Source organism: Silurus meridionalis, chromosome 1 (genome assembly GCF_014805685.1).
Source record: "Silurus meridionalis isolate SWU-2019-XX chromosome 1, ASM1480568v1, whole genome shotgun sequence".
NCBI lineage: Eukaryota > Metazoa > Chordata > Actinopteri > Siluriformes > Siluridae > Silurus > Silurus meridionalis.
The window spans coordinates 28,031,228-28,047,447 of record NC_060884.1 but is presented as its reverse complement, the minus strand read 5'-3'; the positions used below and the strand labels follow the sequence as shown (position 1 = coordinate 28,047,447).

The following is a 16,220-nucleotide window of genomic DNA, read 5'->3' as shown; positions in this document are numbered from 1 at the left end:
CAGTGCAAGAAGCCAAAAGAGTGGTATATTTTTTAAAACTATATTTCTGTAGAGAAACCACAATGTTAGTGAAGGAAAGGGGTGTTTCTCCAGTTTCTGCTCCAACTCAACCCATGCCAGCCCTCAAACGCTTGATTCGTTTATTATTGCAATTCTGATTTCGACTATGCAGACCTACAGTGTCCTCCACCGCTAGAATATAGGCTGCTTAAAAAGAAAAACACAGCTTCTAGCCAAATGGTGTTAAGAGAGTAACGTGTTGAACTCACAAGAGCTTCCCTATCCATAGTGCCCTTCCTTAATGTAGCACACTCTCTGTGTATGTAATCTGACGACATGAACTGCTGTTTAATAAAGATAAAGTAAATCATGAAACTGGGTCGGCTAACACCCTGAACACCTAAAACTGATATATGTTAGCTTACTTTATTAGTGATCTATACTAAATGATAGCTGAACAAATTTATTTTCCTTATTTTTGCTAGCAAGACCTTATTAAAAGTTGTTTCTGTAAATGCTAATTAGTTAGCTAAGCACACTTTTGCCAGCTAGCTAAGTTAGCTAACTATAAATTCTTGGTTGAGTTTGAGTTAATGCTACTTAATTGGCTAGCAACACCATTTTTTGGGGGTAATGTTATTTAGCTATTTAACAGCATTACTCCCAGCTAGTCAACATAACTAAATAAATGTATGTTAATGTTTCAGATGCTAGCAAGCTAGATTGTTGCTTAGCCAAGTAATGACACTATTACCAGAATGGCAACTTAGCTAACAACAAGTTGGTGTTTTATTTAAGAGTAGCTAGCTAACAAAAAATGTATTCCTTTTTTGATGAAATCATAATCCCAAAGTGCGTTAGGTGTATATTATTATATTTATTTTTGATAAAGCACATTAAGACCTCTATGAAATATCTATTTAACATTATTCTGAGATCAAACCCATAGCGAACAAGGAAATTTGGATTTGAAAACCACAAATTGAGCTAGTGTGTTTAATGTACTGTCCTAAACCCATAGAACTGATACAAGAACATTTACCTCAATGACAGGATTCCAGCTTCTTGTCTTTATCTGTATACTTATGTTTTACAATCATATTTACATACCTGTTTTATAATTGCAGATGTTTTACTTTTTAATGAAGGGGTTTGGTGACATAACTGGAACAATAATTTGCAACTTATAGATAATAGAAGGAGTATTAAAAACAGGCTTTTTTATTTGCTACAGGCGTGTGTCGATCCCCACTAGGGATGTCTGGAAGGCAGATCTTAGATGAAGACATTTCAGCTTCAAGTCAATGGTCCGAGTCAACTGCAGCAAAATACGGCAGGTAAAATTGTAAAATTTCAGGATGAAGTTTGAATCTCAACACTCAACACTCAACTCAAAAGAAACTTTCCTGTATGGTACTTTGGGCGAAATTTCTTGATTCTCCTTGGTGTTTTTGCCTGACATTGTAGACTGGACTCAGAAGAAGGGGATGGTGCATGGTGTCCAGAGAGCACAGCTGAACCAGAGAACATGAATGAGTTCTTGCAGATTGACCTTCGCTCTCTGCAGTTCATCACATTGGTGGGCACTCAGGGACGACATGCAGGGGGCATCGGAAATGAGTTTGCCCAGACCTACAAGATCAAGTACAGTCGCGATGGCAGCCGTTGGATATCATGGCGCAACCGGCAAGGAAAGGAGGTACCATAGATAATACACATATACAGTAGTGCTAAAATAGTTAACATTTTGTAGACCTTGGGACTTCAGTATCATAGTATATAGTATAGTATAACCCTGTTTTTTCAGCTATTTAAAATCTGTTGTATTTCATTCTGTAATTTAAGTTTCAGGACAAAACAGTATCCATTGTGGGAAATATTAACCATATAAATAAAAGAGTATAAAAGAAATAAAAATGTAATTCAGCTGCTCAGAAAATCAAGTTATGCAGAACAAATCTAATACCAAAGAACTTTCCCAGTATTTCTATTTATATATACTTTGAACTTAATGGTTCAATTGAGTTCAGAATCAGTGGCTTTTTCTGTCCTTTCTTGGCATCCAGTGGTCTGTTGTGTTTGTTGTTTTTCCCTATTGATGACAATCTTGATTGGACTTAAAAAGGGCCTGATAATTCGCCAATAATCACACCCAAATATGTCGGTGATATAGACAATTGAAACCTTGGCTGAGTTTCAGGAGAACATTTGAGAAGCAATCAATGCTATGTTTAGTGTTTAGTAGGGTTGGCAGTAAGCATGAAACAATTAACAAGACAAAAACATAGAAGGAGAACCGAGAAACAGAACTTTTAATCGCAAAAACACAAAAGTAAACCCTAAAATCTAAGGGCAATTCCAAATGCACAAAGTCACACTGTCATGGAAGTCATTATTCAAGAAGACACGATTTTAGAAACACATGCATTTACTAAATCTAAATATTAGCTTTTTAGAAGACAGTTTTGGGCACTGCATTTTGGCTTGCTATCAGATAGTCAGGAAAAAACATATTTAAAATGTATATAATACTTTTATTTCAAATATAAAAAAAATCATTTAAAATTAGTGATAAAACATGAATTATAAAATTACAAATCACAAAAACACAACAGCAAACCCCAAAATTGTGCCACAGCGCATCATCGGCTTATCATAATAGAGCACTTCAGATAAAGTTTATCTCATTATCCACTGCTGTTTGTTGTTTTCTGTTAAAGGTAATCGAGGGGAACAGGAATGCCTATGACATTGTGCTCAAGGACCTGGAGCCACCCATCATTGCACGCTTTGTACGCTTCATGCCCATCATCGACCACTCTATGAACGTGTGCATGCGTGTAGAGCTCTACGGCTGCGAGTGGCTAGGTAACAACATTATATGCCAGAGATTCGGCTTTATCGTATTCATAAATATTAGTTTGTGTGCAACTAATTAAAATTGTTGCAGTTATTATTATGGATATTATAATATAATGATGATGTAGCAGATTTGATAACCGCTACCCTTTTGTTAAAACTGGTCCAGGAAGTTTAATTATTAAGCCCACAAACACAGTGTGTTTTTATTTCTCTTGGCAACGGTATCACACTGAATCTCACGTCTCTTTCATTCCAGGTCATGTTAAAATGACTTTCTAGTCAATCATGTTGTTAATATTATGGCCTGCAAAATCTTTTAGTGGTGTCGCTTTTCATAATCTAGAAGTTGGCTCTTCTATTGTAGATTATTGCTGATAAATGGTTCAACCTTTTGCCTTCAGCATATACCTTTCTGTCTGCTAGATCCAAAATCCACTTGTCTAAGACATCAGCCAGGCAATGATCTAATCACTTAAGATAGCAGAGGTAGCCAACTGTCTCCCATGATATCTCACATGCATGCCAACTAACTTTATTCCCTTTTACTGACATCCCCTTGAAATCCCCTTCCATCACTTGATTAAGCACTGTTTTACTTCCTTATTGCAGTTTCGAATTCAGCTCACGGGTTCAGGTTAACAGTGAATAACGGTAAAAATGCTACTTGAGGTTTTTTTTTTAGAAAAGTGCATAGTGAAGGAAAAGAAAAACATATGTATCACATCTATGTGGCTTTAAAAGCTTGTTTTTAATGATAGTATGATTTATAAGAGCTATTTAACATGTTTGGGAGATCTTTTTAAAGGATACACATTGACCTTGCATTCTTTTATGCAGCTGGAGATTGCACAAAAAGATGGTCCCTTGGTGGGACAAAAATAAAAGGCATTTTGTAATCATTTAAAAAAAATATACAAATTTGGCATGAAGGTTAGTTTGCATTTTGGTGCTAATGTAATGAATTGTAGACCTTTTTTTCCTGAACAGTGGGGGCATGGAGGGTTAGTGGTTAGTAAGTTTGTGTCACAACTCTAGGGTTGAATGTTTGTGCATGTTCTTCTTATGCTTCAAGGTTTTCCTCCAAGTTCTCAGGTTTTCCCTGGTCTTAGAATATGCAGGCTAAAAAACGCAGTTATGAAAAACGGATGTATGGATCTGAGAATCCAAGAAATTGCATAGCTAACATGTTAAAAAGCATGCTCAGGCATCTGTAACAGGAGTCTTACATTGAAATAAATTCTATATTAATTAATGTCTACATTTTAGCAAATATTTAAGGGTCATACATCGATTTATGTGTGCAATTTTTCTGATTTTCTAATGTATTCGATTTCACAAGAGCTGTTTTCAATTCAAGGTTTTAAAATGTTCACCAATGACTTTCCACAATATCTTTTTAAAATATAGAAATAAAATGCTTTCTGTTTTTCTGTCTAAATAATTATGTTTCCTTTTCCATCTGTCCATTTGCAGATGGCCTAGTGTCATACAACGCTCCACTCGGCCAGAAGATGATCCTCCATGATCAGGAGGTTTACCTCAATGACTCTGTGTATGACGGTGCCATACTTCGTGGGTCAGTTTCATAAAATTTGTCTCTGAAGAAAGCTTTGAGCTCAAGAAGCAATTGTGCATTGTTACTTCCTGCTTAATCTAATTCATGCCAAACAGACTCTAACATTATTGTTCATTTTGAGTTTGTAACAATAGCAGGAAGACCTCCATTTCAGATCTTATAAACATCATAGATATTCCAGGCTTTTGTTTAATATTTGTGTATATTATAGTTACAATCCTCCCACAGTAACTCTAAGATGTCTGAAACAAATCTGTGTGGTTTGTCTGAAAGATCAGGAACAGGGAAATTGGTTTTATATAGACTTAGGATGCAGTAGAACCAGTGTGCCAGTGTTATGGGTTGCCATGTCTACAGCAAGACAAAGATGATGTCGGTGGTTTCAATGTTCATGGAAGGATTTGACTCATATCTTCCTAAATAATGCTTTCCATGAGTGTATGTGCGTGTGTTTCTAAAACTGTCATCCTGAATATACAATGACTTCCATGACAGTGTGACTGCTGTAAACCTAAAACCGAATACCACAAAGTACCACACCACACTGTTATAGTCATTAAACCGCTTAATGAAACACCTTGTTTCGATTGCTGGTGAAGGCGTGGGTGTTCATCGGAACATTACTACCCCCTTGTGGCCAAACAAGTTAACATATTTTCCCCCCTCGAACTGTACAGAAGTGATGATATTTGGATATTAATCCAAACATTTGACTTACAAAGGTTTTGATAATTTGCTAATCATTAAGCTCGAACATGTCAATGGTAGTGTAAGCCAAGTCATTGAGTTTAAGTAGAGATACAGTAGGGTGAATATGACTCAGGTAAAAGTAAATGTGCCTTCAGATGTACTTAAGTATACAAAGTAATATGATTTGTTATGGCTATTATGATTTTATTAATATTTTTGTCACAAGATTCTTGCTAAATTAACACAGTTTATGTGAAAAGACTCTAATGTTACTCTTAGTGCACCAATCTATTAATAGTATGATATTAATAACTTAAACACTGATTGATTATTAAAATTATCATGAGCCAAAACACTAATTTTCATGCAAATAAGGCCACGGATGCTGTGGCAAGTTCGAGTCAGGAGTTTCTTTTTATTTATTCCTCTCAAAATGTTCTGCTTGATGCTGAACTGATGCTGAACTGTATGTTGGTGATAAGTAGATACACCAAGCGCCAATCAAAACAAGTTCAAAACAGTCCGCACGCTCGACCCTGATTGGTTGCTTGCTACGTGCTTGACCAGTTACACTTTTATCCACCACTGGTGGCCAGTGGGCACGAAACAATGAACGAGCCAAAAAACAAAGCAGCAAACCCCAAAATAGGACCAGCAATCACAAAAATACAACAGCAAACCCAGAAAAACAAATGGTAATTTCAAACACACAATACACACAAAGTCAAACTGTCATGGAAGTCATTATTATATAGAAAAACACAGATTTAGAAACACTTAAATATACATTTAAATATTAGCTTTTTCACAAAACATAGTTCGGCTTGCTAATAGATGGTTGGGAGAAAAACAATGTAAAAGTGATTATAGAAAAATATTTTTAGATTCAAAATGTAGTTATTTAACATAAAGAAGAGAGGGAAATGTATAGGATTTTAAGGGAGGACAGAAATTTTAGAAGCATGTGCTCTTCTCAGTCAGATCTCAGTCAGCTGAATACTCAGATTCCCAGCAACCACCATGACCTACAGACTACAATTCCCAAAACACCTCATACACACTCCTGCTTTGCTCTTCTAAGTTTCTGATTGAGCACAAATGTGCAAAATTATACACACACTAAAAGAGACTCCTATTCATAAACTTCAAAGTATTGATATTTCATAATCTGGTTTCTCTCTGTTTTGCCTTGTAATCTGTTTTATTTTATTATTATTCATGATTTTCATTTGTTACCATGAGCTTGTCTTATATAATATATTAAATTGCATTTTTCCACCATAAAACCATATCAAATTCAACCATAACTACATTCCAGATGTAAATGTTTGCTACAGAAAAAAGAGTTTTTGTTGTCCTTTTAATGTCCACAAAATAAATTCATATCCCAAAACATGAAATCTGCTTGAACCAAGCTACTGAAAATGTATTACATTACATCATGATATTAACCAGTCTGACAAATTATAAGTCCATAAGTGTTTAGTAAAGAACCAAAGAATCTTCTGTGCATAAACATTTATTTCCCTCTCTTTCTCTGTGCAGTATGACAGAAGGTTTGGGCCAGTTAACGGACGGTATGTGTGGTCTGGACGATTTTACTCTCAGTCATGTCTACAATGTGTGGCCTGGCTATGATTATGTGGGCTGGACCAACGAGAGCTTCTCCAATGGATACGTAGAGATCATGTTCGAGTTCGACCGAACACGCAACTTCACCACTATGAAGGTAATCAGACTGTGTCATATTTCATATCACATTTTTTTTATGTTTTTTAAGAAAATACAGGAAAATTAATATCACCTTTCAGAAAAATAGCCTTAAAAAAATATCTAAAAGTAAAATAACGCACAATGATACAAATATTGGAGAACAAATTTTGAATAAGTTTTTAAATAATTGAAGTGCTCACAACAAAGAATGCTGAGGATGGAGCCACCAGGTAGGAGGAAAAGAGGAAGGCCAAGGAGGAGGTTCATGGATGTGGTGAGGGAAGACATGCAGGTAGTTGGTGTGAAAGAGGCAGATGTAGAGGACAGGGTGGTATGGAGACAGATGATCCTCTGTGGCGACCCCTAATGGGAGCAGCCGAAAGAAGAAGAAGAAGAAGAAGAAGAAGTGTTTGGCATACGGTGCTGCAACGAATCGTTAGAGGTGTTTTGACCAGCACACGCTTTCCAAGAGCGGAAGAACATCACTGGATGACAACGAGAAATCAGGAACACCTTCAAGCAGCTCAACCCTCTAAAAATGTCAAAGCCATACAGCGACTTGTGCACGAGGATCGTTGGAGAACAATCCAAATGATCTCACTTCTGCATCCATCCTACTCGCCAGATTTGGCTCCTGCGGACTTCGCATTCTTCCTGAAGATGAAGATGCAGCTCAAAGGTCGGCATTTTTTACACTATTGCGGAGATGCAGGTCGAATCGCAGAAGGTGTTTGACGCTTTGAAAGGAAGACTTTGAGGACACGTTCCAGAAGTGGAAGAAGCGCTGTTCTGCTGTGCAAGTGTTTAAATGTAGATAAATAATGTATTTTCTCATAAACAGATCTAGTCTTGATACCACTTTGTAAGTCGCTCTGGATAAGGGCATCTGCTAAATACCGTAAAGTTAAATGTAAGTAAAGAAAAATTAAAAGAAAAAAATCTTCTTGAAAAATCTTTTCCAAAAAACTTCACATCAAACAGGTACACAAGGAAAAAGGTAAAAACTCAAGACAGTGCTGATGACACAGAAAAAAATAACACAGTGGGGTGATGTTATCACAGTGTGTAGAACTAAACAACAAACAATTGAACCACCGGTGGCCATGAACCTTAACAAACTCAAAGGTAAAACAACAAGGAGGAAATGAGGACATCTGGTGGACAAAAAGGAGTAAAACACAGTAAAAATCACAGTTCAGTCAGGACCCCATTTACTGAAACAATTAACAGTGAGCAAAGGAGCTTTGAATATTTGCATAAAAGAGTAAATGCATACATTTTGGGGTAAATAACAGAACTGTAATTCAGACAGGGCTAAAATATCAAATGAAAATCAAATAAATAAAAGTAGAAATCAATAACATTACATAGATAAGATCATGTAAGATAAGATGGAACTTTGTTTATCCCTAAGAAAATTATTTAGCCTGAAACTGATTTAGATAACAATAAAAATAAAAGAAAATAAATAAATGCAATATTCACACATTTTATTTTATTCTTTACCGTTTTATGTCCAGCTTCAAGAATTTCTCTTAAAAGGATAAAATTCTGACAATTCCACAAATCGAGGGAGTGAATGAATGAAGGATTGTAGGAATGAAGACATTTGTTAAAGTCTGCTGAAATAAGTAGAATAGTTACATAGATCATAACTTTAGAAAATTAAATATTTAAATGTAACACACACACACACACACACACACACACACACACAAACACTTGCATAAACATCTTTATTACCCACAAGGGGTCTAATAACTGTAAACAATTTAATTAAATTTTTTTATTACATTTTATTAAATCAATTTACATTGTGCCAATTTAATTGATAATTTAATCAATATAATAAAAAAGTGTAAAATATATAAAATATATAATAAAATATATAAAATCAACTCTACTTAAAATATAATTTTATATATTATTTTACCAAGCAGGCATTTTATTTATTGTTTAAAAAATGTAAACTCTTCAGATGTTCACGAATGCTAATAGTAATAAACAGCTTTAATAAAAAATGACAAGCAATTTTATATTTTGCTTTTCTTCCCCCTGACTGTACAAAATTACACAAATCGTGGCTTAAAAACCAAATTGTTACACCTCTATAAACATATATTCATACTGTATATAAATATGAAATATATTACAAAATATTAAAAAAATGTATTAAATAAAGTTTAAAATGTAAAAGAATTAAATTGTAAAAGAACGGGTGAAAGTGTCAGACAGACATAATTATAAATATATAATATTAAGGCTGCTAATCATTTTTAAGTCAGTGCTTTTCATTAAGTGTTAGTACAGTAATCAAAAGATTTATTTTATGTCTAAGCTACAAATATTAATCATTACATGTCTTCATTATATTCATCATTTTAGTGAATAATTCAGACTCCGTATCCGATGCCGTACTGTAAGTAATTATTGATACTGTTAATATTGAACGCCCATCTTTCTCTCTTTTTCCCTGGTGCTTATTTAAGGTGCATTGCAACAACATGTTCTCGCAGAGGGTGAAGGTATTTCAGAAGGTGGTGTGTTATTTCCGCTCAGACTTGGACTGGGAACCGACACCTGTGTCCTTTATTCCTGTGATGGACGACGTGAATCCCAGCGCTCGCTTCGTTATCGTCCCCCTTAATAACCACATGGCCAGTGCCATCAAGTGCCAGTATTACTTTTCTGACAGGTGGATGATGTTCAGTGAGATCACCTTTCAGTCAGGTGAGCATGGATACTTCATTGACAATAATATTTACCTTTAACAATTGCTAATGGCAAAAGCATGGACTTTAATGTGCCTTTCTTGAATTGTTTTTTCAGATACAGCGATGTACAACACAACCTTAGCTCCCCCCAATACCAGCGTTACACTCAACACCTCTACAGGTTAGATCTTTGTGCTCAAACACTAAAAGCCACTGATTCATTCTTTAAACCCAGCGTAGTGTTTCTTAACTCTTAAGCTTTTTTTTCACTTACATTCCCTCTACAAGAAAAAAACCCCTATCACAAAGTAGACGACAGCAACACTCGAATTCTGATCGGCTGTTTGGTTGCCATCATCTTTATCTTGGTGGCCATCATCGTCATCATACTCTGGAGACAGGTCTGGCAGAAGGTGCTGGAGAAGGTTAGATATGTTGTGGCTTATTTCTTGTTCTTCTCCAACCTGCTCTCTTGTGACTCACTCAAAAAACAATGTGTGTGTGTATGTATATATTTATTATAGCAAACATTTTAGTATCTTCTTAAGGGACAATACTATAGAAATTAAACTTGGACATATATTAGAGTAGTCAGTGTGCAGCTTATATAGCAGTACAAATTTACTGTCCTCTGAAAATAACTCAACATACAGCCATTATTGTCTAAAGAGCTGGCAACAAAAGTGAGTACACCCTAAGTGGTAACTGCTGTGATCCGGTAATTAAAACCGTCTGTATGGAAACATAGCAAAAGTGGCGTTTGTGTCCTGATAATTTATTTAAGTTGAAACACCAAAATTACTTTAAAACATTTATAAGAATATTTTGTTTTTATGATCTATGTTTCGTTTGGTTTCACTAATAATAAACATACATTTGCATTAAGCTTTCAGATTTGTCCATGCCCATGTTAATTAGAGTATTAAAAACTTGAAAAGTATTTATTTAAAAAAAGATTATTTGCCGGGTGTGTTGCATCAGGGACGTAACACATCACATATTTTTTGTGCTTGATTTGAGACTTGGCTCATCAATAAAACAAATGTTTAATGATTAAAATTATTTTTTTTTTACTGTTTTTTATGTATTTATTTACTGTAATTTATCATTAAAAAGTGTGTTGGGTTAAAGGGTATATTTTCGGTTTTATATTTATTTATTTCTATTTATTTACATGATAAATATAAAATTAGTGCAGTTAAAATTAATTTGCATTAGCAGGTTAATTTTGCATTAAAAACTTTAATATTTTATATATTATATATATATATATATATATATATATATATATATATATATATATATATATATATATATATATGTATGTATGTATGTATATATATATATATATATATATATATATATATATATATATATATATATATATATATATATATATAAAATTCTGATCTGTTGAAACGTCATAGCATCATAGATCAGGTGTGTGCATGTAGACTAGAATCTCAAGGAGGATTCACATTTTTAGAAATTTTGGTTCTAATTATAATTCTAATAATAATAAGCTTACATAAGACAACGTAATATTATTTATACATGTAGCTATATAAAATTAAAGAAAGTTCACTACAAATTGTGAAAAATAAATCGTTGCAAACAAACTTTGTCAAACGTTTTTAGAAATGCTTGAGACATAATGCAGTGAAGCGTGAGGATGGTTCCTGCACACCTGCTACACCATAAGTACTTTTTTATTTTTTTAAATCCTACACTCTTTTTCCTTTATTTTTAGGTTTCACGGAGGATGCTCGATGACGAGCTAACTGCAAGTCTATCGATCCAGAGTGAGGCTTTCAGCTGTAACAACAACCTGACCTCCTCAGCAGCCAGCGAACAGGAGTCCAGCTCTGCCTATGAGCGCATCTTCCCACTTGGAGCAGATTACCAGGAGCCCTCACGCCTCGTCCGCAAGCTGCCAGATGTTTCACAGGTCTCAGAGGACTCTGGTCAGTTCTACTTATTATAAGAATTGTTCAATTCTTATTTTCTTCTGTATCCTGCAGAGATGGCAGAAGTTCACACATCCTTCACTCAAGTTGAAGGTTTGAAATACTCTAGTATATGTTGGAGTACTGACTACACCTTTTCACGCAAGTTAAAGTAAAGACGTTTGGGCTCTGACATGTAAAACGTAGTCAATACTACTACCTGTTTAAATGCAACTGGTAACTGGACCTCACATCAACCACATATAGAACACAAGCACAGAAAAGATGATGATGATCAGGTGATCAGGAATGTCTCTGTTCTCAGTCATGTTTACATCACTGACTCCCTCTGTCTCATCAATGAGATGAGACAGACTTCTTGTTGCCCTCTGTCTTGCTTGTTGTTAGCTTTGTAAACTAGTCTACATCTGTAATGTGTGAGAGCCAGGAAATGATACACCAGTGGTAGATTGAAAAAGTGGAGGAAAAGGAAATGACAAGAAATTGGTTGATGGACTGAAAACAGTGCGCAGTGAGAAGAAAAAATAATGATCATATCACCAAATAGATTAAAACTAAAATAACGATGTAAGAAGTAGAAAGTACAGATATAAAAAATGTAATGAGTGAAAGTAAAATGTTGTCCAAAAAACAAATAGTGATGTAAAGTCCTGATACCAGGAAAATCTACTTATGTACAATATCTATGTATTGACATAACAGCAATATACAGGATGGCTAACACTACATATCTTTTATGAAATGTATTTGAAAGCTTACTATCTTTTTTTTATAATATTTTAGCGTTTTTATTGCTTCTTATTGCATATTAACACAGAATATATATTGAAATATTAAAATAGCTTCCGAATTGAATATGGTCCATTGAGGGTGTGAAAATGTGTCTAAAATATTCTTAAATGTAAGCTGTATTGTTAATTATATTTAGCTAAATGTTAATTCTGGTATGTCATTATAACGTGGACATTTCTGTATAGCATCCAAAGCTTCTCAGTCCAGCACTCAAGAAGGAGTTCCCCATTACGCCGAGGCAGACATCGTTAATCTGCAAGGAGTAACAGGAGGAAACACTTACGCCGTGCCAGCTGTCACTATGGACTTGCTGTCAGGAAAGGACATCCCTATAGAGGAATTTCCCCGAAAACTGCTCACCTTTAAGGAGAAGCTTGGAGAAGGCCAGTTCGGAGAGGTGAGTTCCAAGACTCTAAATGATTAAAGACAAATCCGCTTTGATGTCTTACTTTGAACACCTTCTACTGTGTGTTTTATCAGTTATATGCATTGCAGTCAACAAGCAATGTTTACAAATGTAATCAATGTCAAACTGTCTTAGGTGCATCTTTGTGAAGCAGAAGACATGGAGGAGTTTATGGATGAAGACTTTCCATTCGATGTTACTGATAATCAAACAGTTCTTGTAGCTGTCAAGATGTTACGAGCTGATGCAAATAAAAACGCCAGGTAAATCGTTTGTGCTACGTACAAGGTGGTATCAAAATGTTTTGAGACTAGCTGTTCACAAGAAAGTACTTTATTTATCTACGTGTACACACTATCACCTTTAAAATAGTCCCCTTGCACAGCAATACAGCGCTTACAGCGTTCCAGACACTTGTGGAATGTGTCCTGGATGTCTTCCTTTTGAAGCATGTCAAGCACTTACTGCTATTCTGCAATGGTGCAATTCTAAATCTCCGCAATGGTGTCAAAACGTTGACCTTTGAGCTGGATCTTCATCTTCAGGAAGAAGGCCGTATGATTGCCGAATACCGCCACATTGTTCTCTGTCGATCATCATGCACAAGTTGAAGAATGGTTTAGACATTTTCGGAGGTTGGACTCATTAAAGGTCTTCCAGTGATGTTCTTTAGTTCTTGAATCGCACATGCCACTCAAAACACCTTGAACAATTCATTGCAGCATCACCGTATGTCCAACGTCTCTGTGGCAAATTTGCCCAGTTTCACACAGAATTTTCCATTTGCTCTTTGTTCTAGCTTGCTGTAAAAACTAAAATCGCAGACATGGTAACGCACGTGTTAAGAGTTAGCACCATTGGTCTAAAAAACTTTTTGATACCACCTCGTAAGAACATCGGATATTTCATCTAGACTTTTCCCCTTCATCATTTAACAACCTTTCCGATTGCATTATGTTTTTATACAGAAATGACTTTTTAAAAGAAATAAAAATAATGTCGCGGTTGAAAGATCCAAACATCATCCGGCTGCTGGGGGTGTGTATGAGCTCAGACCCATTGTGCATGATCACAGAGTACATGGAGAATGGGGACCTCAACCAGTTTCTCTCTCGTCATGAACCAGAGGGCGTGATTGCCCTTCTTAGCAACGCACCAACAGTCAGGTAGACATCTGCATTCGACCTATACATATGATTCACATGTGAAATTTATATATGATTTATGCGTGATTTTTGCACGAATCATTTATTTAATCATGTGATGACATGATTTGAGTTTTTCACGTGTGATTTTTACGCATGGTTCATTTATATTTGTGTTAAATTTATAGGATTCACATGATTTATTCATTTTCATGTATATTTTTTATCCATTTGTTTCTGTTTTTTTTTAAACATGATTAGTTTATTTTCAAACATTTATTGAGAAAATTTTTTTACATATTATTCAAAACATCATATTATTATAACTGATTTTAGTTACAGTAACCTGCAGCACATGGCCACTCAGATCGCCTCGGGCATGAAGTATCTCTCATCGCTGAACTTTGTACACCGAGACCTGGCCACACGAAACTGCCTGGTTGGCAAGAACTACACCATAAAGATTGCTGACTTTGGCATGAGCAGAAACCTGTACAGCGGAGATTACTATCGCATCCAGGGCCGTGCTGTTCTGCCCATCCGCTGGATGTCCTGGGAGAGCATCCTCCTGGTGAGATATAAATATAAAAATAATATAGTTTTCAGTCTCAGCTACACACAAAACCATTTTGTCAATGGCGTGTATTTCACTGTCTTCGATAGGGTAAATTCACCACTGCTAGTGATGTTTGGGCGTTCGGTGTGACTCTTTGGGAGACACTGACATTCTGCAAGGAGCAGCCATACTCACAGCTCTCGGATGAGCAGGTCATTGAAAACACAGGCGAGTTCTTCCGGGACCAGAGGCGACAGGTAAATGAGATCATATACATATGCAGCATATTAGATAAAAGGATTACGGTTAAAATCTACTTTCAGCACAATTACATGCCTGTTAACACCCTGTTAGTTACTCTATGTGAACACCAAAATATTGCAAACCCAAGCTTGAAGATTGGAAGATTGACATAATCCCTTTGTTTGTATGTGTGTGTGTGTGTGTGTGTGTGTGTGTGTATTATCGTGTCAGTTAAAAATACACTATATTGCCAAAAATTGCAGACACCTGATCATAAGTATGGTATGTGCTTTTGAGCATCACATTCCACATTTAGTCCCAAATTATTCTTATAATTCCCTCCACTCTTCTGGAAAGTTGTTCCAATATACTTTTAAGTGTGCATGTGTGTGAACATTTGTGCTGATCAGCCACAAGGGTGTTAGTAAAGTCAGGTACTGATGTAGGTGAGGAGACCTGGTTTGCAGTCAGCGTTCACATTCATCCCAATGGTTTTCAGTAGGTTTGAGATCAAAGCTCTAAAATTTTATCTAATATAGTCCATGTTTGAGCTGAATAAAAATGTAACCACATGATGTGATAGGAGATTAATTACCCAGAAGCTCATAGGATGAACTACTACAGTCAACACCAAGTTAATTCCTTTCCTGAAGCACATACCAGAAGTCTTTAATTCGTCTTACAGCCCAGGATTTTATCAACACTAGCCAAATTTTCTTTATAAAAGAACTAAACATTGTACTTTTTATCAATTCATATTTATGTTGAATAACAGGGAATTACTTGGTTTTGTATATATATATCTATATATATATCGAGTAAAGTTATACTGCAAAAACTTTCCTTCTGGCAGGGTCGGAAACCAAAATAAAGACAGGACGTTTATTAGCTTTGGGAAACAGACAGAAGCTAGGTAGAAGCATGCAGCGGAAAACAGGTATACTCCAAATCACGGGTAATCCATGGATGATCGCCAGTATGAACTGTAGATCGGACGGTGAGTGAGTGAGAATGGGGGCCTTATAAAGGAAGATTGGTGTAGATTGGAGACAGAAGGTGATTAGTATGAAGGCGAGGTGCTGCGAGTGTGCTGAGTGCAGAGGGGAGGCGTGCCTGGTGGTTCCCTGACAAGACCAAAGGTCTAGCACTGTCTATCTTTGTTAAATAAAAATACATATCTTCAAAATGATTTACTATAAGACTTGGGGAATTACTCCCCTCACGCACTGAAATGTTGTGTACCTCTTGCAGTGCTGCAGCATAAACCTTCAGCTGTTCTCTATTTCCTTGTTTAGTTAATTTGTATACATATATCCCTATTTTGATTTCGTGAAGTAGCCTGTTCAGTTCTCTAACAATTACCAAGTTTGTTATATGGCTCAAGTGTTCCCAGTTTGAGATCTTTCTGTTTACATTTCCCATCCTCAGATTTGCCTACATTTTGTTGTTAGCTGATCACCCAGCCAGAGCCTGTTTTACATTTAAAATACATACAGAAAGTATTTACATTATGTTACAGCCTTATTAAAAAAATTTATCAAATTCATTATTTTCCT

General features: G+C 35.6%; 1 protein-coding gene across 2 annotated transcripts in view; it reads left to right on the top strand.

The window, feature by feature from the left end:
* ddr2a (discoidin domain receptor tyrosine kinase 2a) overlaps window positions 1–16,220 on the top strand; it is a 40,079-nt gene that overhangs the window by 21,963 nt on the left and 1,896 nt on the right. For both annotated transcript variants that reach the window (XM_046859397.1, XM_046859388.1), the window contains exons 3-16: window positions 1,235–1,337; window positions 1,468–1,699; window positions 2,721–2,868; window positions 4,336–4,438; window positions 6,674–6,857; window positions 9,331–9,571; window positions 9,671–9,736; window positions 9,844–9,980; window positions 11,306–11,519; window positions 12,500–12,711; window positions 12,856–12,983; window positions 13,689–13,886; window positions 14,202–14,436; window positions 14,529–14,678. In XM_046859397.1, coding sequence (XP_046715353.1) covers window positions 1,235–1,337; window positions 1,468–1,699; window positions 2,721–2,868; window positions 4,336–4,438; window positions 6,674–6,857; window positions 9,331–9,571; window positions 9,671–9,736; window positions 9,844–9,980; window positions 11,306–11,519; window positions 12,500–12,711; window positions 12,856–12,983; window positions 13,689–13,886; window positions 14,202–14,436; window positions 14,529–14,678 — 2,351 coding nt within the window. The remainder of the gene's footprint in view (window positions 1–1,234; window positions 1,338–1,467; window positions 1,700–2,720; window positions 2,869–4,335; window positions 4,439–6,673; window positions 6,858–9,330; window positions 9,572–9,670; window positions 9,737–9,843; window positions 9,981–11,305; window positions 11,520–12,499; window positions 12,712–12,855; window positions 12,984–13,688; window positions 13,887–14,201; window positions 14,437–14,528; window positions 14,679–16,220) is intronic.